This window comes from Epinephelus lanceolatus, chromosome 12 (genome assembly GCF_041903045.1).
Source record: "Epinephelus lanceolatus isolate andai-2023 chromosome 12, ASM4190304v1, whole genome shotgun sequence".
NCBI classification, from domain to species: Eukaryota; Metazoa; Chordata; class Actinopteri; order Perciformes; family Serranidae; genus Epinephelus; species Epinephelus lanceolatus.
In genome coordinates this window covers 18496983-18521606 of record NC_135745.1, presented here as the reverse complement: position 1 = coordinate 18521606, position 24624 = coordinate 18496983, and the positions used below count along the sequence as shown (strand labels likewise).

Here is a 24624-nt window from a genome sequence, read left to right as displayed (position 1 = left end):
AACGGTTTTGAATGATGTGCTGGAAAACATGCAGGTTCCAGACAATGTATGCACTGTTAAATGTACAGATGTTGGGTATTTACAACAATACAGAGCTCAGACTCAGCTTAAGAAACCAGTGAACCGGGGAGATTAAGCGCAATTGAAATGGTTTACGTTGGAAGTCACCAAGGTGCGCCCCTGCCAGAGTAGATTGTCTATGTTATTGAAAGTGTCTGGAAAATCCCCGTGACTCCCATTGAGTCGACTCCATTCTTGTCTGTCTGTGAATTTTCAGGACAATATTTACAGGGTGGCTATTTCAGCAAAGGGTCGTTGTAGCGGAGGGCTGAAGTCTAAAACTGAGCAGAAGTAAACATTTAAGAGTCTGCCGCCGTGCAAGAGGCAATGTGAGGTCGTACTCAAGGTGCATCCCATTTGAGCTGCAAAGCAGGAATTTCTAAGCTGCAAATTTCAACTGGAACGTCTGCCGAAGTCGGATTTCCAAAGGTTGGAAGAATCTCACCAGCCCTGACCTTAAAATCCAAGATGGCTGCTATGCTCATCAACAGTAGTAGAGCTGGTATTGTCTTAGTTTTCCGACTTGCACTGGAACACGGTACATTTGGGTGTAATGTCTTTCCCAGCTCTGACTTCCAAGGTAAATATACCACAACAAGGCCTCTAGGCGGTGTGCAGGGCTTTGAAGCTAATTTTCGTGGTGGCCAACAGAGTAATTACCTCCATTATATGATGCTATGTGACCCAAAATGACTTTCTGAATTGATTTACATTGGGAAAGAGACATTTGTGAAACAGCAGATATATTTAAAAAAAAAAAAAAAAAAAGCCGCAAAATTTAGTCACATAATTCCCATTCAAGTTAGCAGAGAGCTAGACTGGAAGTACCCGGCTGAAGCCTCTAGTGTGTCTGCTTTATGGTCCTCAACATGCAAAATCAACGCCAATCATCTGGGCAACAGTTGAACTTTTTTGCCTTTACGAGCAACTTCATCGGAATAAACATGTCCTGTATCCAGGTCTCTTTATACATCCATGAGCACAGCATTAGACGCAGCAGTGCTTTGAGCTAAATGCTAAAAATAGCAACTTAGCTAACACACTCACAGTGTTACGCTGATGCTGAGCATATACACTTTTTTACCATGTTCACATCTTAATTTAGCATGTTGAAGTACAGCTCAGGCCAATGAGAATGATATTAGTTTTGCAGGTATTTGGTCATAAATCAAAATATTGGACATGTTAAAATTTTGTTCTGATGATGGTGCCAGATGGATCACCAGTAATCACCATTAGTATGTGTGCCAGATTGCTTGGTCATCCGTCTAGTATGTGTCAAGACATCTAACTAAAAAACAAAGGCTTCATCCTCTGGGGAGTGTGAATGTTTGTAGAAAACTTCATGAAAATAGCGGTTGAGATATTTGAGTCTGGACCAAAGTGGTGTATTGAATTACAGACAGACATTACCATTACCAAAAAATATCTCTTTCATTAAAGTCAGTACCAGCTGTATGAAATCAACAGTTCTGTAGAATTTCTGTTTGTTCCGCTGTTTGGCATTAAGCTACCATTTTTTACAGACTTTTCACCCTTTTGATGATTTTTTTTTTTTTTTTTTTACTCACTTAAAATTCAGACCAGCACTACCATCCCCAGAGCCAATAAAAATTCAAGGGACGTTGAACTTTAAGCTGTTCTAACAAGCCGATCAGGTGATGAGTGTTTGGCTGACTGCGCTCCTCAGAACTCAGCTGGTCTCCGACTTTTTGGACCAGCATGTCATTTTAAACATGTCATGCTGTAGAGAAGACACCGACTGTTTGCTCAGCTGTGGAGCTTCACACCAACATCTGGATGGAGTCTCTTGTTGACCTTACCCAAGCACAGCATGGTCCTGGCAAAGGCCAAAAAAATAAGGCAGGCTGGCACCTCTCCTTTGGCTTCAACAAACACAATCCAGCGTACAGGTAGGTGAGGTGAGGAGGGAATGGGTTTTGCCATCTGCCCTTAGCCTACACTGAACAAACTGTGGCAAGGAGAGACATTTTCCGGATGCATCTGCACGTAGGTGGGCAGTGTTTGGAGAGGTTACTAAGGCCAGGGTTTGGTATTTGCAGGTCATATTTCAACAAAGGCCACGTGAGAGCCGGTGGGGACGTAACAGAGGAACGTGCTCAGCCTAAAAAAGAGCATCTTGACAGGTTGGTTTAGGCACGGAGCAGAGAAATTCCTCAGCAATTCTGTCATCCCGTTGAGATTAAGAACAGCGCTGAGGTCAGCCGTAGACCAGAGAGGGTGTGTAGCGCAGACATACTGGGCTACTTCCTCACCCAGGGGTCACTTACACAACGTGCAGACACAGTGCGTAAATTTAGAGTGAAAACTACATTGCACGCTGAAACAAAACACAGAGGAGTCATCTACGAGTGGGACTGATGATGAATTGTGTTTCTCTTTCAAGCTGGGTGGTATTGTGACTTGGGTGGTATTTGGAGGGATGGCTCAAAGGATTTGCTATTCTTTGATTGTTGATCCACTGTACAGTCTGTCTGTAAGCTCTTCATCTCTTACTTCAAACACTTGTGTAAATTTTTCTGTGAAGCAATCTGTTTTGTTCGCTTTAAAATGCCAGACGGAAGCCTCCGGATGTAATGGAGATGGCAAAATTGTTTTGATTGTGAGCTTCTCATTTTCTGGCATCAAACACTGTGAGAAAAGGATTTTTCAAAAAATGAATTCCTTGTTTAACTGTCTTTAAAAAACTGGGGTTTTGTTGACTGCAGAAACAAAATCCCTAATTGATAATAAACAGTGTTCTGTTTAAAGGGAAAACACTCGGATGACTTACTGTTAAAACTAAAACAGATAGTCAGATAGATCATCATCTAATAATATATAGTTTTGAAACAGTTTATCAAAGTTTATAAACAGTCACATATAAATTATTGTCATCATACACAGCACTGACTATTATTTAAGGTAATTACATTCAAACACATCCTGTGGAGTATGCAAAAAAAGTACTTTTATTTTCAGGGGACCTAATTTTATCTTTTATCCCTGGGTCTACGTCTTAATTTTCACTTGCTATGGTATTTATCTTGATACTGTCACTTTTTATTGTCATTAAATTACTTTTGTCAAACACTTTGTAATTATGAAATCAAAGATAATCTATCATAGGACTAATGCTGTGTTCCAGAAAACTGAAATTTCTGACCCCCTACTACAAAAAGTGCAATGAAATGCCAGTAAAAGTCAGTTCTTTCTCGTAAACTTTGGGTAAATCCATCTACCCTGAATCTATGAAGAAGAAGTTGTCTGACGTCAATCTACAATGTCATCACCCGTGGTAAATGGTAAACCATCGACTAAAAAGCAACGTATTTGCCTGTATTTAATTAAATTGATAAAAACTGTATGTAAATTGATGCCTAAATATGTTGCCAATCACATCAGGTAGCTGGGTACAGTTTGACAAGGTTTGGTTTATATATGCCAGGAGGCTGCACTGCTAAAAGTTTAATTGTGTCTAGCTACACTCGCCAAAGAAACATTGGTTTGTCACAGTCAGCCATTTGGGGTTGTGCACCTTGAATGCTTGGAGGTCAGAAGTTGGAAATTCCAGTCTCTGACTCTGACTGTTACGCAGCATTAAGCAATGTATATAAATATCACAACTCTAGCCACTTTCTTGTATTTATCCTGCTGTCTGCTCTGATGTCCCTGCCCCCTCCTGCCCTGCAACATCCCCTTTCCCACCTTTTCAATCACCTGACCTTCCCCACCCACCTCACCTGCTCCCCATTTCCTCTCATCAGCCTTGCAGTACACCGGCCCATCTCCACTTGCTCCCTGCCAGATCACCAGTGTAGCTCATGCCTTTGCTTTCCAGCCACCTGAACCTGTCCCTGAATCGGTTCTTTGTCACCTGTTCCTGGATTATGACCTGTTGCTTGCTCCTGACCTGGGGTCTCATTTATAAAACAATGCATAGGATCCATACTAAAAATGTACATGTTGACAAAAGCAAAAAATGCCCAAAAAAATTTGACAATGTCTACAACCAGGCCTCCACCTCATCATCTGCATCACCAATTTCCCATCACCAAAATGTTCATAAGCAAGGGTCAAAGTTTCTCCCATCAAGTCTGTTGTTATAGATCACAACTTTTGCGTGGGAAGTGGCGTATGCCTCTTTTGGGCCTTGTTTTGTGTGTACGCAATGTTTATAAATGAGACCCCTGCTCACCAGCTGTGCCCTCTTGGATCTGTTTGACTGATTGGACTGCCTTCCTGTTGCCAACCTGTTAACTCGTCCCTGACCTTTAAATTTACCTTCATCCTGACTGTGACACAAAAGTATTACAAATCAAAACATAAAGTTGATAAGTAAGTATAAACACATATAGACACATTTTTGAAAAGTCGACAGACACATTTTTGAAAAGTAGACTATCCCTTCAGTTTTTTGTTTGTTTGTTGTTTTTTAGGGGGACTTCTGTACCCCTTGACATCACTGTTGGGTGTGGTTGTGGGTACAACAGATCACCCTTTTGACTGAAACAATGCTTGAATCTTTATACCAAAGAGGGCCAAGCAAAGTGAAACATTGTTTTTCAGGCTGGTGATAAGTTGCTCTCTAACAATGGAATTAGTGTATGCTTATTGGTGGACAAATGAGATAGTTTAGACACTGTTTCTAAACAAGCTTAAACTTGAGGTTGGCATGTACACATGGGTGGATTATAAAACAATGGGACCCTTGCCTCTTTTTGTAATTATTTTGTGTCTCTTTGCAGTTCCTTGGCATCTCTTTGTGGTCTTTTTATGTCTCTTTGTCATAATTTTGAATCTCTTCCTTGGTTGATAGTTTGAGTGACAGTTCAGATGAAGGCTAGGGGGCCCCCTGACACTTTGGGGCCCTGGGCTTGTGCCTGGTTGGCCCATTTGGTAATCTATCCATGCATATACACATGTACATCAATATATACACCAACATGTTGATATTGATATATCTACAATAATTATCAGCCGATTTACTGGCTTGGACAATTTATCAGTATGTAGGGTACCTATTAAAACTTAATCTGTAATCACAATTTGATTTCTGTGTTTTTCCAGTCACTAAAATACACCAAATTTCTATTTTTATGTAATCAATTAGAACTGCATGTCACCACTATAGACTGTATAAAAATAACGGGAATGGCTACCCAACATGTTCTCATCCCAAGTCATCACATATCACTGCTTTGTTAGTGGCCTTTCACATCTACATATTATGCATTAGGTATCCTCCTTCGGGGCACCGCTTCCTATGCTGGGACGTCAACAAAAGCTCATGGTTAGGTTTAGAAAAAATAATCTAGGTTTGATTCAACATTCATATTGGAAGCAAACATCGTGTTCCTAAGTGTAAGTCTGATGTTTGCTGGACCCATTCACCACCTCTCTCATCTGCCTTGTTGGGACTTTTCTACTCATTATTATTATATTAAGTCATTAACATCAGCGTTTTGACTTGAAGCCATCTAGAGGCGTATCATACCACCACCACCGGTGCCATCCGGCCAAAGTATGAACTGACATTGCCTGTCTGCATATCATACTGCCACAATAGGTGTCATCTGGCCAACCAGCGTTGTATCCTAAAACCATGAAAGGTAACATCTAGCCGCATTACAAACTGACACCACCCAGCGGTGTATCATACTGCTGCAAAAGGCGGCTTCTGGTGTCAGGTGTTTGTGAACTGTTGTTTTTGAAGCCTCCAGTTTGGCAATTTGTCTGTCACAATCTTGGAATTTTGGAGCTAGAGGTGACCATATTTGGACGAAAGGGTGGATCCCAAGGACACTATTGACAGGTTGCTGTGAAAATCTCTCAGCTGCGCCCCAAAGCATACCCTGCCTTACGGTCTGAATTGGACAATAATTTACTAAATGAAAAACTGACTTGAAAGTAGTAATTGAGCCCTTAAATTATTAAGAAAATGTTTACTTAAGTAATAAATCAAATGAGAAGTAGTGTCATATTTGCATAGAATTCTATACAATCAGTATGTTTTTGCAACCAGTGGAGTCGCCCCCTGCTGGCCATTACAAAGAATGCAGGTTAAAGACAGGTCTGCATTGGCATCACTTTTCAGACCCGGATATAACCCCTTGGTTTATAACCTTAAGGCCTCGTCTGTGGCTTGCTGAGTTTTTTTGTAGGCTGGGTGGACCTGTTAGCACCTAGTTGCTGTTCAGGATTAGGCTGCAGCCTCTCAGACTGCAGTTGTTCAGCATGCTGTGGTTTTCCCTCCAGAGTAGAAACAGACAGACAGGAAACAATACTCTTCTGGACAAGCATTGAACACTTGTGGTATTAACAGCATCCTACTCTTGTATTATGTTTGGGTGGATGAGAGGATCAGGAGGTGGTAGTTCTAAAAGTCCTTGTTGTTCTTGGTCTAAATATCTGTCTGAAATTCCAGAGGCACTCCAGTATTTACAAAGCCAGCATGGCCGACAGCTCAGCCAGTGTGTCTTCTGTCTGACAAGATTCATAGACAGGGTATGCTGAAAGGCTCAGACTTGGACAGCAGGCCAAAACATGGCCTTTCTCAAAGTCTATTAGGCTTTAGGTGCAGCAGACATTATCTGAGATCCAGGACTGCAGACCTTAAAGTGATCGCTCTGAGGATTGATGGTTGTTTTGTGATTTTAACTTCAACTTTAACGTACAGCGTTCTGAACAAGATATTTGTTTTAAAAGTTAGATTGTGGTCAAATAGAGTTGAAAGAAAGGCCTTTTAAAGACCAAACTTTTATCTCACTGCCAAAACAGACCTCTCCAATGAATAGCAAGCAGTGATGTTGTATCTGGAATACGGAAAATATTCTGATGCAGTTCATGACTAAACTCTTAAAATATGCAGTCTTTGCTCCAGCAAGAAAACACAGAATTCAGGAGATTCAATGCTGCACTCTTAAGAACAATCACTAATGGCATTTATTTAGCAAAAATAGCAAACATTCTGTGATTCCAGCTTCTCAAATGTGACGACATGCTACTTTTCTGTGTTTAAAAGTACTTGAAGTGAATAGTTTTGGGCAGCTCTGCAGCTATGTTTCAGAAATGTCGAGATCAAGAGTTCAAATCGTCCACCAGTGCATCAACCTCCAAAAATGTTTGACTAGTAACCAAAAGAAAAAACTATAAAATTCTCTCTTTGAACATTTTCAACATTAATTTAACTGTTAATAAATTAATGTAAGCAGATGGAGAGACATTAGGTAGCGAGGAGATCATCTGCACATTGGAAAGAATGTTGGATGTTGGTGGAAGCATTGCATAACTAAGAAACTTTTTTGAAAAATGATTTTATGAAGTAAAGTAAAATGTATATATATCCCAACTTATTTTATATGTCCTGAAGTTCCAACACAGCGCAAAACAGCTGTGCATTTAGATACCATAAATAAAATGCCAGGGGTCAGCATGCCTAGTAGGTTCCCACCCTCTTCAGCTGCCCAGCTGAAATTGCACCAAACCCTGAGGCCCACCAATACATATTGTGGTCTCACAGGGCACCAGCTCCATGTTCATCTTTTTTGCCTTCTGGGCACCTCCTATTAAACGTTTTCTGGGCACATCCAATTGGTGAAAGACCCCAGGGTAGAACCAGAACACGCTGGAGGGATTATATATCTCATCTGGCCTGAGAATGCCTCAAGAGGAGCTGGAAAATTTTCCCAGGGAGAGGAACGTCTAGAGTACCTTGCTCAGCCTGCTGCCCCCGCAACCCAGCCCCGGATAAGTGGATAAAAACGGATGATGGATGAATGGAAATTAAATGTGATATTATGCCTTCCATATTCATGTTTAAAAATGACTTCAATATTACTGGTTCAGGTCATTCTTGAACATTTCAATAGGCTATAACTTTAATTTCAGTTTTACCAGAATATATTAGTATTTCTATTTTAAAACAACCACATTTACACTGAAACAGAAAAGCTTTTATAATTTAGGACCCTTACAAGAAACCTCTCCTACCAGCCTCCATTTTTAAAAAATTAATGGACAGATAAATCGATAATTAAACTAATCCTCGCAGCCCTAGTCAATACTGTCATCTAATCATTATACAATAGGATCCAGATGGTGCCAAGAACAAAACATTATTTATTTTGAATGTTGCTCTTGACAAGTAATAATGGCATCTGGCGTGATCTTGCCCCTCTGTCTAACCTTAAGCGGATTATCAACTCTTCACAACCTCACCTCTCTCTCGCCATTATAACACAACTACTCTATAACTGCTATAGGCTGCAGACGGCGAATGACAAAGTGGCCAGGACGGTTAACAGTTTGCATGTGTCATCCTCCATCTGTCACCATCTGCCTCTATCACAGAAAAAGAGACAGAAAGTGAGGGATGTTTTGTCGTGTGTATAGATTATACTAGCTGTCCAGAGGGGAAGTGGTGCGGTGTGATAGCAGCAGGAGCTTGTGAGAGCAGAGTGGTGAAAGTCTCAGACAAGATTTAAACAAACAGAGACACAGACGTTGGCCTGGCTGGCCTGGGAAACCCTGACAGAATAAGGCCAAGAAAAATCTCACACTGCCATCTCCAGATCAGGCCGAGAAGGATTTCCACAACTTCCACAACCTTTTGGGATACTTCGATCAGAATCAGTGAATTCATAAATAATTTCCAGGAGTCAGTGGCAATGAAATACTGGCACCATTTCTTTTATTTCATATTGAAATGTGGGACATTCAGCGATGCATTCAATGCAGTGTCTCTTAGAGTTAGATAATTGAGACGTCAGATTGATTTGTGTGAAAAAGGGGAGAGGAATCTCTGTTAATCTCTGCTCTGCCTCCCCAACTTGCCTCTCTCCTTAGTGATTATTCTTCTTACATACTGTAGCATATCTGTCACAGTGAGACTACAGTCTAATCACTTGCATTGTAAAATATCTGTATAATAGTTTAGATGATATAAATTTTGATATAGCATACATTAGGTTAGGTAGTATGCAGACTGGTGTAAGCTGCCTGAAAATAGAATTCTTTGCAATAAAAAAATAGTATCAAATAAATTAACACTGACATGAAAACATACCTTTAGCTTTCTATTGGTGGTTGTTGAGTAGGAGTTCATAGTTTATCCTTCTTAATATTTGCCACTACCTCACCCGAAACAGCAAAAGCATAAATTCTCAGAGGTTTGACTGCCACTCCTCCATGCTTCTGTGATTGTGTGAGTCACAGGTCGACTCTTGGGGTAGTTTTCCCTTTGGAAATATCCCCACCTTCAGGCCGTGCTCTGTCTCCGCTGGCCGACAGCTTGTCTCAGTGGCATCAGCTCCTGCTGAAAACATCATAACAAAAAAAAGAGAGAGAGAGAGAGAGAAAAATATAATTTAAATTCTGAACCCAGTACCCCAGTGAGCTCAGACCCAAACACTGTACGAACAAACTTTGCTTCTTCTCAAGGCTTTTTCTTGGAACATCATTCATTGATGGAGCCATAGAAATGCAGTGGTAATCTCTGCTGTAATGCAAATGAAGCAGTGTGTGTCTGTGTGTGCGTGTGTGTACTTATACATGCTGCATGGTGAGGACCAAAAAACGTATTTTAGCTACAGAGCGAGGACATTTTTGGAACATGAGTACATTTTGGCCGGTCCTCACTTTTTCAAAGGCCTGTTTGAGGGTTAACACTTGGTCTAGGGTTCAGGTCAGAAGTAGGGTTTAGGTAAGGGTTAGGTTAGGATAAAAACGCAGGGTTAGGTTTTTAGTTGTGATCGTTAAGGTTAGGGTAAGGGGCTAGGGATTGCATTATGTCAGTGAAGGTCCTCACAAAGATAGAAGGACAAGAATGTGTGTGTGAGTGCGTGCGTGTGTGCGTGTGTGTGTGTGTGTGTGTCCTTGTGAGTCATGTTGCCTCGCTTCTGAGGGAGCACTGTAAACCAGATTTTATCCAAGTTTTGCTGTGACAAGCTGTGTGTGTGTGTGTGTGTGTGTGTGTGCCCATGTACAGTCTTTGAAAGGTCCTGTCTAGGTTTCAAACCTTGATGGTCGGTACATTATCAAAAAATAAGGTTTTGGCCAGTCCCTGTGTTAGTCCAAAAGACGGCCCTGGGGCAAAAATGAGCCCTGACCCCTAGGACTGCCCCATTCTGCAATTAAAAGGCAATAGATTGTGCAGCAGCAAAAAAGACCTGTTATTATTTCAAATGACCACACACACCTGTGGGGCTTTTGGGGCCCCAAAGGATCTGAGGCAGGTGGACAAGGCAGGGGCATTTTGGCTTGAATTTTGGGGGGCAGTCATGTTATCCAGTCTATAGTTCCAAACCAGTGAGGTAGCTGCCATTAGCAAGTTATCGAGCTAAGCTACTAGCAAAAAGGCAGCAAGAAAGCTTACGGGTATTTAAGACACTCATGGATGCGGTAAACAAGATGAGACCAAGTGTGTGCTTACAGTTTGGTCCAACGAAAGTATATAAATCAAACTTGGCAATCTGTATCACACCAAGGTATTCATAAACCACTAAGCAAAATATTAGGGAATAGCTACAATTGGTTGTTTAAACTGAACAGAGTGCTTGGATCTCAGTGTGCACACTGGAGAAATTAATTCCAAGGGTAAATGCAATCAGAATGAATTATATCTAGATACAATTTGGATACGAGACTCATCTTCATACAAGTTATAAAGGGGGTCTACGGTAATAGGGAATGTATTATATCCTATAAAGTGTGTGTTTGTGATGAGATGAGATGAGATGTGAATTTTAGATGTTGACATTAAAGACGTTTTTCGGTAAAAACTTTTGCAAGTGAAATACACTTTTTTAAATATCAAAGAAACAATCCTTTGGGGCCTGACTTTTTTTTTTATTTCTCTCTGGGTTATGTAGGAATACAGTCTGGATGCATTTCATATTCCCTCTGTAAATTTGTTTTTTGGTCTTTTACTTGCATGATGTAATTATTAATGTTGATGCTAAGCTAATGGGAATCCTTTGATATATATATAAAAAAAAAGAATAAATGTGTGTATATGTGTGTGAGAGCTGCTTGGTTGTAAGGCACAAAATCTGTTGTGCTAGCCATTTTAACACTGAACCTGCTCTGGGTGACTAATTCAGAAGATTCAGGCCTTTTCAAATGTCACCTGCATCGGTGCTTTGAAAGACTTTGAAAGTGAAAATAAAGGGCAGTGTTGAACAGAAAAGCTACATTACACTTACAACTAATTAAACTCTTGTCTAACTATATAAATGAAAGCTCAGGCGCAGGCACTTTTTTTGACCCATGTCTCTGGCTGCCAGCCTCAACCTGGAGCTTGGAGCGAGTCTCTCCCTGCAGTATAATGTGCAGAGCTGCTTTACTGTGCAGCGGTGCTCATGTTTATATGGACGTCACAAATATACCAAGAGTTTGCCTCACTCTGTTCTGGCACATGGCCAGGGGGGTTTATGATTAAAACCAGATTGTGCTTGCCCAACTCAGAGAGGCAAGAAAAATAGATTGCAGTTACGCATACTCTGCACAAGAGGGAAGTACAGAAACATGCACGTCAGTCTGCAGCATCTGTAAAGGTGGACTTTTTGAAGGAACTGTATGTATCTGCAGTCTAATTCTCCCCATCTGCTGAAGGGACTTTTTACAGATGTCATCTTGTTATTAAGTCTGCTTCTCGTTCACAGCCAGTAATGATACATCTGATGGTGGCAGAGAAGAAAGCTTCAGTTCCTCCTCATCAACCTCTAACAGTAAATGAAGCGAATTCTGAGTCAGAGCTATGATCATCCAGTAAATATAATGACGCCTCTCTTGTGTCACATGATTGGAGTCAAGTGGCTGTGGGGTCTTCCTTCGCCAGAAAAGACTGAGCTCCTGCCAACTCTCAGTTCCCTCGAAGTGATGACTAAGTTACACTGCAAAAAAAGAGTCTTAAGATTTTATCCTCCTTTTTGCCTTCAGATTCAGTGGTTAATGAGGGAAAAATGGTCAAAGTCAAAATCAGTACTAAGCTGCTTAGGTAAAGCTCACCTTGTTTCGAGACTTATGTTTTAAAATATGTACCAACCAATGGCTAATCTCATTTTGCAAGATCAGATATTCCTCAAATCTACTCAATAAAGTTAAGCTTTACTTCAGTGAGTGAAGTTTTCTCACCCTGCTGGCTCATTTTGTACACACATGTCACCAAACTCAAGAATAAACACCCATTTCTCATTTCAGCTGCCAAGACAGACACATTTTGCAGTGTAGTGGAGACTGGGAAATCATGTGACATCAACAAAAGCAGACGCATTACGCCCCCTCCGCCTCCGCCCACACACAGACACACAGACATCAAACACACACATAAACCCTTTTTTGTAACAGGGAGGAACGCTGCAATTCATTTACTGACTTTGAAAACCACGCTGCCAGTAAACACGGCAAACGTCATCAGCTGAGAGTGCTGATGGAAACATCAACACTGTAAAGGAAGAGAGACAGAGAGGTGAAAAAAGTCCTCTTGTATCTAAACTTACCATGAGTTGTTTCCCTGCCTGGTCCCACTCTGACCTCCACTCGCTGCAGCAGGGTCTCATGTTTCAGGCCCCCATGGCATTGGGGCAGACCACCCCCCTCCTTCACACCATGCTGGTGCTCTGGCAGCCTCTCCCAGGGTACGCAGGGGTCCTTACAGGCTTGGGAGGCGGGTAAGGGCCCTTCCCACAGCGCCCGTTTTGAGGGTACAGAGGAGGCTTCTGAGTTCTTGAATTGGACGTGCTGTTACCAATAATGACCTTGGGGTCTAGGCTCTGTGGGTGGGGCTCAGGATGAGTTTGGCTGATGTGGTTGGACTCTCTGGAGGGATACAGGTGAGGCGGGTGGCCGTTTACACCCGGCCTTTCGTGGTTCATGTCCTTACTGTGGTTGGTTGGGGTAAAACGGCTCGTTTTGACGACTGATGCCATGTGAACAGGGGAGGGAGAGTTAGTTCTTAAAATGATGCGGTCTTCGTCGATGTGTTGCAACACCTGGACTGGGGCAGGCTTGTGAGCTGGCAGCGGGGCCACTATGAGGTCTCCTGGATGAGATGAGCCATGAAAGTTGCTGTACGACCCCTGAGTGATGCAGGGTGCCTCCTCACTGATGTCGATTCTGGCTGTGAGACGATCAATCTGCTGAACCACCTGAATGACAATGAGAGAGTTGGTGCTTGTCCAAAATGCAGTGGTGGAAAAAAAGTACATTTACATTAAGTACAGTACTTGTACTTTATTAGAGTATTTCTGTTTAATTGCACTTTATACTTCCTCTCCACTGTAATTCAGAGGGAAATATTGTACTTCTACTGCATTTAATGTCAGTTACAGTCAAATTAAGGGCCCTGACACATTATGCTGACATTTGGCTGTCGGTCAATGTTGGACCATCTGTGAGTGTCTGTCCTCTTACTTTTTGCAGTGCGTCTCACACTGCTGGCACTAGTCGGCCCTTATCAGCCTTTTGTCAGCCAATTCAGTTTGTTGAATCAACATCAGAGACAGCGGACCTGTCAGTGAGTGAAATCACTCTGATTGGCAGTTCAGCTCAGTGCATGGGAACGGAAACAAGTGAGGAAAGCAAACAAATGGCTAAAGTCAAGAGGGCTTGACATCAAAACAAACTTGTTATATCAGATAAAATTAGATTTCTTTTAGCGTTTGAGCTGACCACACAAAATTGGTAAATATGGTAAATATAATTTGTTTTTTCAACATCCGGTGGTGTTGTACCAAGCAGCAACCTCCAGGGCTGAATAATGAAGTTAACACTAAAGTGACAAAAAACTGCAGTTCTTTGAATGGCCACTTGAGGCTGGCTCCAGAGCAGGTCAATCCCCATAGGGGCCCATGTTAAAATGTCCAACTTTAAAGCAGCCTGTTATAAAAAACTGTTTTGGTCCCCTACAATCTCCATGGCTAATTGCCACTTCATGGCAACTGGGGGTGAATACTCTCCTATTTATATTCTATTAAGGCTTAAAGGTACGCATAATTAAGGACGGGCTGCTCTGAGTGACAGGCTGTCTGCCAATAGTGTTTTTCTCAGTCAGATCCACCCCTCGCTCTTCTACCGCTCCAGCCTCTCGCCCAAATATGGTCACTTCTGGCTCCAAAAACCAAGATGGCCACAGCTGAAATGCCGAGCTCAAGGAGTTCACAAACCAATGGATGATGCCATGGTAGCTACGTCCATTATTTTTTCAGTCTATGGTGCTTACTGCCTAACTAGTATCTTGATTCCGTCCTGTCAGTCTTTTAGTTTCCCTTTTTTGAATCACAAATGCAAACTACCGCCACCTGCTAGTATGGAGCGTTATTCCCTCTCGCACAGGCACAAAGCGTACATGGTAGTTGGCTGTTGGCTGTAGTCTTTGCAGTGCATTCAAGTGCAACTTTGTGGCTGAGACACACTCAGTGTGAGATGACGCAACAGTCGACCTTTATCACCACTAGTTCTTTCATGACAGTTTGTTGTGCGTGAGCCTTAAAGTTTCACACAAAAACATTTGACATATTTATAAAAAATGGTGCTTTCTTAAAATTTAAGCAGGTGTTTCCGCTTGTGACCCTTCAAAAGTATCTATTTGTGGTCCCTTGAGTTGTTTGCAGTCCCATCAAAGAGTCGTTTCCCATCTGGACTTCTCAGATGGTATAATTTATGTAAAAGAAGAGGTCAAACTTTCCAATATTTCACAAACTAAAGGATATTTTTAAGATGTGAATATGAATATCTGTGTAGGAGAATTCTTTTTTTCTTCCCTTTCCTTTCCTGTCCTGTTCATTATCTCACAACCCCTCAGATTCATTGTGTGATCATTTGGAATGGCCCTGGCCATGAACCCCTAGACAAAACTATCAAAACCAAAAAATTCTGCTCATGCATTGGTGCATTAGTATTAACAATGGAATATTGTCGCAAATGATTTTATATCAGTAACAGAGTCCATTTCCATGGATGAGTACTTTCATTTTTGACAATTTTAGTACATTTAGCTGATAATACTTCTGTAGTAATTTAAAATACAGGACTTTTATTTGTAATGGAGTATTTTTACATTGTGGTATTAGTACAGTATTTAAGGATCCGAGTACTTCTTCCACCACTGCCAAAGAGTATTTATAAACACAAGTTTGTCTTTGACTATGCTAAAACTGAAACAATGACAATTCAGCCTGTCATTCAAATCAAAGCTGGTTTATTTTGACGTTATTTTGTTTCCAGCCATCTCAGTTTACAATCCCAGAGGTTTTTCTATTTGTAATGTTGCTTCAGGACAATGTCAGGCCTTGCACGGATGCATTCAGCTGTGAATCAATGCTATTTTACAGCTGCATGCAAAATGGATACTGTAAGAGCAAGGCATAATTTAGTAACAGTCTCAAGCCAGGCTTTTTAATGTGCTACCCGGAACACTGCCAATTTCTGCAGCGTTCTGCAAAAGGTCAGTGCAAATCGTTCTCAATCACCGCTTCGGTAAGAGATGATGAGTGAGTCACAAACAATGCAGTCAGCATGCACAAACACACACACACACACACACACACAGATATGCTGTCATGAACACAGACACACAGACACACAGACACACAGATACACGACGTGTGTCAAACTCATCCCCACTTATGTCTGCATCTGAGCTTTGTGTTTAATGTCACAACATCCAGGGGAGCATCGACAAAAGGCTGGAACATCTGCACCTCACCCAGACGCTTGATGTAAAGAATAAACATCTATAATAACAGACCCCCCTACCTCTTTCATCTCCACGTGAACTTGCTTCAAACCCCCCAACACATCCTCCAGATCTGTCACCACTTGTCTGATCTGATCCCTCACCGAACCCTGCCTCCTCTTCTGCTTCACCACCTCCGAACCCTGGCGCTGGTGGTCGCTGTTGGTTGTTGGTTTTGAGGGCTCCGGACTGGTGATGCCGGAGGGTGGGACGCACGGCCCCTTCTGTCTGCTTTGGTTGAAGTGTTTTTGTGGGACTTCAGTGGGGAAGAAGCCTTTGTGAGAACCTACGCGTCCGTTACAGCCCTCCTCTGATCCACCCTTTGGTCTTCCCCGGTCCTGATGGCTATCTCTATCCTCCCCTCCCTCAAAGAACACAAGCCTTGGTCCACAATGGCCATTTGGCATGTGTAAATGACCCAGATGGGGGTCGTGTGGCTCCGAATGATAGTTCTCAGGGGTGCATCCATAACTTTCCTCCTCCTCATCCACAGAGACATACCTGATAGTCCTCCTGTGCCTGTACCCTTGACCTTTGACCTGAAGATGGGGGAGAGGATGTGGTATCCCAGTGTTAAAGGGGGGTGCCCTGGTGTCGCTGCGCACCACACAGCCACACTGTTCTCTGACAGACGGGTAGTGTCTCACCCCAGGCTCCGGCGGGTAGGTCCACTGGGCAGGGTTCAACTCCCAGGGGCAAACTTGGCTCAAGTCGTCTGACTGACTGTAAGGGCCTGGCCCTGCGAACACAGGCCTCCTCTGTGGGCTGCGATGACCGCTTCTCTCAGCTCTGTTCACTGCGAAAGCTCTCCCTCCTACGTCTTTAACCCGAGGAGCCTGGATGTCTCTCCTACAGTCCAGAGATGGGTGGTCTGTCTGTCTGGCTGATGCTGATTGGTATCCCAGCCCACCGCGGTGGCCGGACGCCTCATAGTGGACGCAGTGCTGGCAGGAGCAGGGGGCGTTGGTGTTGATGTGCTGAAGAAATCGGTGGTGTCCCGTTGTTTGTGCTCCGTCTGTGTACATGTCCAAAGAAGTCCAGAGGCTTGTGTGGAAAACGCCTTAGAAAACAATCGGTTTCCTCCCCTCTCTGCTCTCTCTAGCCCAGTCATTCACTCGCTCTGTTTTCCTCATCTGCGTCTTCCCAGAAGAAAACTTTTCTTCAGCTCTTTTTTTTCCTGCTCTCTACCCAAGACTTCTCCCTCCCCTTCCTTCCTGTCTGTTGTTTCCCTTCTTCTTCTCTCCTGTACTGGAGTTGTTAATCTCTGCACCCGTTCTTTTCTTTCCCCGGACCCTCTGTCTCCTACTTCTCCCAACTTTTTCTCCACTCCTTCTTCCTCACCCTGTAGCCCTCTCTCCTAGACGGGGCCCCTCTCCACCTCCCTCCCTCTCAGTCTCTCTTTCTACCTCTCCCGCCTCGTTGTTCTGTCTCATTTGCTGCTGCAGGCTTCCAGTCTCTCTCTCTCTCTCTCTCTCTCTCTCTCTCTCTCTCTCTCTGTGACTGTGTATTTCCCGTTTCCTCCCCTCCCCTCTCCCGCTCTCCTCTCTTTCTCCACCTCTTACTCCGTCTCCTGCCTCTGGTATATTCTCTCACATACTCGGCTGTACCTGAATTTATGAATTTCTTCTCTCCTCTCTACCTAAAATCCAGCCGCCTTGTGAGGCTCCTCCGGAAAAGGACTCCATATGGGTTTCTGTCTCTCAGAGAGTGCGTGAAAGAGTCCCAGCTCCTGCACTGAGCTCATTAGCCCAAACTAAAGCTTTTGCACTCTGCAATTAAACGCTGCCTGGGATTCCTCGGCCGGAGACTGAAGGAGGAGGTGAGGGAGGGGAGGGGATGGGAAGGGGAGGGGAAGGGAAGGGAGGAGAGAAGCACTGGGGGAGGTGGGGTTTCTAACATACACAGACGACGGAGTAGACAGCATTCTGAGTCAAGGAGACAGAGCCACTGCCTTTGTACAAGGGAACATTTTTTTCACTATGCTGTATCTCCTTTTTTCTCCCCCACCAATTCCTTCCTCTCTTTGTCCTTTGCCACTCCTGTCATTCCCACTCTATCATTGTCTCACTTAAAGTGGTTTCACCTCAACAGTTGAGCAAAACTTCACTCTGCTGAGGCAAGCACAGGCATTATAGTTGCACTGCATAGAAAAGTACACACGCTTCCTCCTCTCAAGTCTATACAATGGTGTCTGCATGCGACGTAAACAGCACACTGTCAGAGAAGTCAAACACATGTTCACGACATGTTAAATTCATCATCCTTTTCATTATAAATCAATCACTGCTCACTACAGACAACCATAATCTCAGGATAAATGGAACAAAAAAGTCATTCAAACAAAATTTGAAAAGCAGGATGAGCAATCAAGATCTCTTTCTCCCTCAAAAATAGCATAACGTGCCTGTGTTGTGGCTCTTAATCCACAGCTGAGGACAGCTAGGCGTTTATTTTCAAAGAAAATAACTAGAGCTTTGAAACAATGGGTTGTAAAAAAAAAAAAAAAAGAAAAGAAAAAAACCACTGAGAATAACAGCAGAGGAGGATGAAGGGGATTCATCTGTCCCAGCAAGAGGATGAGCACTCCGGTCCCAGCTGCTGGGAAAGATTGTTATTGTAGATGTAACACAGCTGGAGTGACTTTACCTAGACACACACACACACACACACACACACATATATATATATATACAGTACAGGCCAAAAGTTTGGACACACCTTCTCATTCAATGCGTTTTCTTTATTTTCATGACTATTTACATTGTAGATTCTCACTGAAGGCATCAAAACTATGAATGAACACATGTGGAGTTATGTACTTAACAAAAAAAGGTGAAATAACTGAAAACATGTTTTATATTCTAGTTTCTTCAAAATAGCCACCCTTTGCTCTGATTACTGCTTTGCACACTCTTGGCATTCTCTCCATGAGCTTCAAGAGGTAGTCACCTGAAATGGTTTTCCAACAGTCTTGAAGGAGTTCCCAGAGGTGTTTAGCACTTGTTGGCCCCTTTGCCTTCACTCTGCGGTCCAGCTCACCCCAAACCATCTCGATTGGGTTCAGGTCCGGTGACTGTGGAGGCCAGGTCATCTGCCGCAGCACTCCATCACTCTTCTTCTTGGTCAAATAGCCCTTACACAGCCTGGAGGTGTGTTTGGGGTCATTGTCCTGTTGAAAAATAAATGATCGTCCAACTAAACGCAAACCGGATGGGATGGCATGTCGCTGCAGGATGCTGTGGTAGCCATGCTGGTTCAGTGTGCCTTCAATTTTGAATAAATCCCCAACAGTGTCACCAGCAAAACACCCCCAAACCATCACACCTCCTCCTCCATGCTTCACAGTGGGAACCAGGCATGTGGAATCCATCCGTTCACCTTTTCTGCGTCTCACAAAGACACGGCAGTTGGAACCAAAGATCTCAAATTTGGACTCATCAGACCAAAGCACAGATTTCCACTGGTCTAATGTCCATTCCTTGTGTTTCTTGGCCCAAACAAATCTCTTCTGCTTGTTGCCTCTCCTTAGCAGTGGTTTCCTAGCAGCTATTTGACCATGAAGGCCTGATTGGCGCAGTCTCCTCTTAACAGTTGTTCTAGAGATGGGTCTGCTGCTAGAACTCTGTGTGGCATTCATCTGGTCTCTGATCTGAGCTGCTGTTAACTTGCGATTTCTGAGGCTGGTGACTCGGATGAACTTATCCTCAGAAGCAGAGGTGACTCTTGGTCTTCCTTTCCTGGGTCGGTCCTCATGTGTGCCAGTTTCGTTGTAGCGCTTGATGGTTTTTGCGACTCCACTTGGGGACACATTTAAAGTTTTTGCAATTTTCCGGACTGACTGACCTTCATTTCTTAAAGTAATGATGGCCACTCGTTTTTCTTTAGTTAGCTGATTGGTTCTTGCCATAATATGAATTTTAACAGTTGTCCAATAGGGTTGTCGGCTGTGTATTAACCTGACTTCTGCACAACACAACTGATGGTCCCAACCCCATTGATAAAGCAAGAAATTCCACTAATTAACCCTGATAAGGCACACCTGTGAAGTGGAAACCATTTCAGGTGACTACCTCTTGAAGCTCATTGAGAGAATGCCAAGAGTGTGCAAAGCAGTAATCAGAGCAAAGGGTGGCTATTTTGAAGAAACTAGAATATAAAACATGTTTTCAGTTATTTCACCTTTTTTTGTTAAGTACATAACTCCACATGTGTTCATTCATAGTTTTGATGCCTTCAGTGAGAATCTACAATGTAAATAGTCATGAAAATAAAGAAAACGCATTGAATGAGAAGGTGTGTCCAAACTTTTGGCCTGTACTGTATATATATATATATACATACTGTATGTAGTCTCAAAGGGGATATGCACATCTGTATACAATTCACATTTACAGTGAATATAAGCAAGTTTGAAGAGTTAGAATTGACCCTTCACTGAATCCCTCCACTCAAATGCAGACTGGCCAATCGTAGCTTAGATTTGGCCAGCTCCATTAATGGTCTGACAGTTTTACAGCTGTATAGACTCTACTACAATTGTGTAAGATTTTTTACATTTTCAGGCTGGTTTTGTGGATTTTAAGCTAAATGTTGTGCCTGTGGTATGTGTGCAGAGATTGGGTGGATATGTATGTTTCTTCCCTGTTCCAAAACCAAAAACAAACTCTGAAAAGTGTAGGGTTAGCCAGCTCCCTAGTTAGCTAGCTGAAGGTATAGTCCTCTAATCTTGAATCTTGAATCTTAAATGTATACACATACGCTGTTTGCTTTTTAATGATTATAACACTGAATAAAGACCTACCCTGCTTTACAGACACCAGTGAAGGGACCCAGGGAAACTTTGGCAATATTCAACCAGCTATGTGTCATCGCAGTGTGTGCAGATGAACAGTGTTTGGGTCCCCTGGAGCTCCCTGTCCATCCACTGGCGGAGGTCCAGGCAGTGGCAGCGAGGGGTAAACTAAACACTATTCGTCTGCACACACTGCGATAACACACAGCTGGTCAAATATCAGTGAAGGTTATTTTAATTTCATAGTCTTCTGTCTCAATCATCAGGTGGTGTCGTGCTTCACTTTTACACTGTCATCTGTACGTTAGGTTCTAGATTCTAACAGTCTTTATCTTTTCAACCTGTTTTTGCTGCTGAGTGAGTTTGGCATGCTGGATATATCCTTCAAACACGTATTTTAGACCCTTTTGTCTTCCTCTCTATTACATCGCTTTTTCGTTTCTCCAAAAATCTGATGACGTTTCTTCAGGGAGTGCAGCTAGTGACAGTGTGGGCTCCGTGGTAGCTCCGACAGCTTGACATACCATCACAAATGAGCAGAGCTTAGCCAAGGTTCAGTTGCTCTTGTTACTGTGATTGAGTAGCTGTTTAATGAACACTAGCAGTGGGCAGTATGGATAAAATCCTCTGTAGTGACACTGATATTGTATTAACAGTATCTTTTAATGGAAAATCTTATAGGAAAATGTTGATGGGTGAAAGCTGCAATAACTGTAAAGGGCTGGCTTTTTTTGGCCACTTGAGGGCAGCAGAAACAAACTGTGAATACAAAACTGACATAAACTTTTAAAGCCAATAGGGCTAACTTGTTAGCATACAGTTGTCATTTACACATCTAGCACACACAGTGCAACATATAATTTATTTTAGTGTTTCTGTCCAGTATTCACTTTAAGCTCGGTCTCACTCCCAGGTTGTCTAATACTGATGCTTTGTCATGCCCCTCAACGTCTGATACTGATGCACATGGCCCCCTTTAATGGCTGTATAAGATGCACCAGGCCTTCAACCCATCCACAGCAATATAAGACACTCAGAGCAACTGATATAAAGACCAAAAAAATCTGTATTCGTAAGTGGTTGGGGCATATGGGTGAGTCAAACAAACACAGGACTTTCACCCAGGAGACCACTGTTTGGGTCCCCTTTGAATCCAAAAATCAACATTGACTTAATTAAACATAATGTTGCAGAGGTTACATACATGTGTCACATACTGACATCACATCACATATTTACATCTAACCATAACAACCAAAATACATGGGACACAGTCGCAGCATGACACGTCTACTGCAGCACGCCTACAGCAGAGCGCCTCCATTCTAATCAAACAAAGCTGCGACACTGCTTACCCACACTGCTCAAGGTTTACTTTATGCAGTTGGTCTAATTATTTTTCTCTTCACGCAGATCCACGGCCCTCCAACAGGAAAAAAAACTACAGAACTGTGAACAAAATGATACAATCTGTTTAAAAATAAAAAATGAACACTTCATTGTAACAGAGGCAATGCCAAGTTTTAGAGCAACCTTGTGTGTGTTTTTGCATTTCATATTAAAATCAATCAATCAAATAGAAGCATCCTGTTGTGATCCAGTTGATTAATTAAGTACCAGTTAATATGCGTACGGTTCCAAACCCTGCATTAACCCAGCATTGCACCGCCTACATGACATGTCGTGTCACTGCCCCATGTAAATAGATGGTAAAAGGACCTGCACTTGTATAGCACCTCTCAAGTCCTCCAACCACTCAAATTGCTTTTTACACTATGAGTCACATTCACCCATTCACACACACACTCATACACTTGTGGCCAAGGCTACCATACAAGGTGCCACCTGCTACTCAGTTTTAAGTACACTCACACTGATAGAACAGCCATCGGTACAATTTGGGATTCAGTATCTTGCTCAAGGATACTTCAACATGAAAGGGATCGAACAGCTGATCTTTGGTTCAGTCGTTACCTTAATTAACCTGCTCTACCTTCTGAACCACAGCCGGCGCTTATTTTGGCCATAACCCTCTAAGAAACATACTTATTTCAAATCAAACCACAATCTCGTTTTTAAATGTAATCATGACCATTTCACGTTAACCAAGTATTAAAACATGTTTCACCTAGGAGACCGCCGTGTGTCTCATACAGATGCCTTGTGTGTTAATATCAGATGCTGGGGGGGTACATCAAAGCGTCCATATTTAACAACCTAGAAATAAGAACAGGTTGTCACTCTGTTAGCTCAGTTTTTGTCTCCACCAGCTCCTGAGGGAAATATTCTCCAGCAGCTAACTGTCTCACTGTGTTCACCAGCTGTGTCTGGTAGTGAACAATTTTTAGAGTTTGACGCTACGAGAGTGATTAGGGTGAACCAAAATAGCTGAAAGAACTGCAGATTCAAAAAACAAAAAATAAACAGATAAATAAATAAATAAATAAAGGGACAGATGGACACTGCAGATATAAACAGTATGACAAAATCTCTTCTGGTTGACAAATTGTCATCTCAGTATCAGAATCAAATATACAGTGTTGATATATTGGCCACCTCTACTTTACAATGATCTTATGTTATAGGCTGAGTACAGTGTCAGTCCATGTTGTAGCATCTGAAACTGGCCCATTGTAAAACGACCAGAAGTTGAGACATCCGCAGTGAACAGTCAGTCAGCTGAGAAAGAAGAGCAATCTGGCTCTACTTTATTTATTTATTTAGTTGTTTATTTATTTTTAGTCAAATGTGTCCTTCCGACCGTTTTGGAGTTGCATCATCATTCACTTTTGAAAACCAACTCTTTCCTGCTATTTTTTTCACTTTCCTTGGCTTCAGCAAAGTAGAGTAGCAAAGTCTTAGTATTTCCATCTGAGTGGGACACTTTTTCTGAATATAAGCACTTCACTGTGCCTCTATCTATCTCATACATATGAATATATACAATCAGGAAAGAAAAGAAGACAAAAAGACAAGAAAGTCGATAAGAGCAGACAAAGCAACACCTCAACCTGTCATCTTAATCTCAAGATTTCTCAGTAGGGGTTCCGCATGCAGATCCCTGTCTACGAGCTACAAAAGGAATTTCAAAAGTTGTAGTTGTCATGGCTGTCTGCACCCTTATCTATAGGTGGGTGTAGTATGTGTGCATGTGTGCTGCCTCAGAAACTAAGTTCCCAGCTTGTGCAGCTCTTACATCACCTCTTTTGTGTTGGCCTACCCACCTCCCGCTCGGCTGCACGACTGGAGGGCAACCACGGAGAGGAGAATGGGAGCCACACTTCACCGCTCTGCCACTGTGCCTTCTCCTGTCCTCACCAGGGTCAAGATGACCTAATTAGCACATATGGATACCTCAGAACGAGTCTATAACAAGAGCTCAGTATGGTGTCAGACATGTGTCAGATGGCGTGTGTGGCCTATTTACCCTCCTGCAGATGCATGGAGCCCAGATATTTACTGATGCAGACTCAAGTGTCCCACATCACACACTATGCAAGTTGTTTGCATTAGAGACTGTATGTGATATGATTAATGTCTTGCCTGTGATATCTCCACACTGTAGGCTGGTTTTAGCCTAATTAAACTGACTCCCAGTGTGTTATATTGATTTTAAAAACATTTTAATTGCCTGAGAGGCACAACATGAAAAAGCCCCAGAGTGCATTGCTGAACATTTAAAGCCATACTGTCCCACAGTCTGTCTGCAGTCATGAGATATGGATCTCTGGTTATAGCCAAGATTTTTATGCCCAAGGTTACGCATATTTAAGGGTGTGCTTGAGTGACAGGCTGTCTGGGAGGTGTCACCACTGTCTGTGAGTAGGATCCACTCCTCGCTCCTAAACAGCTCCAGCCTCTTGTCCAAATACGGTCACTTCTGGCCCCAGAAAAACAAGATAGCGATGGCTGAAATGCCAAACTCGAGGCTTCAAAGCAGCAGTCCACAAACCATTGGGTTATGTCATGGAAGCTACACCCATAATTTATGTAGTCTATGCCTATGTTTTATATTTTTCATGCCATTTTCTAAAGA

The 24624-nt window shown here is 42.6% G+C and overlaps 1 protein-coding gene across 2 annotated transcripts; it reads right to left on the bottom strand.

Annotated features, from left to right (window-relative positions):
• Positions 1-8735: 8735 nt before the first annotated feature.
• LOC117271516 (uncharacterized) lies at positions 8736-17600 on the bottom strand. 2 transcript variants are annotated; one of them, XM_033649697.2, is made up of 3 exons: positions 15817-17600; positions 12561-13208; positions 8736-9376 (listed from the first exon to the last, which is right to left on the bottom strand). In XM_033649697.2, the coding sequence occupies exons 1-2, from the start codon at positions 16819-16821 to the stop codon at positions 12663-12665; spliced, it is 1551 nt and encodes a 516-aa protein (XP_033505588.2). In that variant the 5' UTR covers positions 16822-17600; the 3' UTR covers positions 8736-9376; positions 12561-12662. The 2 variants fall into 2 exon arrangements, with proteins under 2 accessions (XP_033505588.2, XP_033505589.2); XM_033649698.2 differs by having other exon boundaries at positions 8736-9373.
• Positions 17601-24624: the final 7024 nt, after the last annotated feature.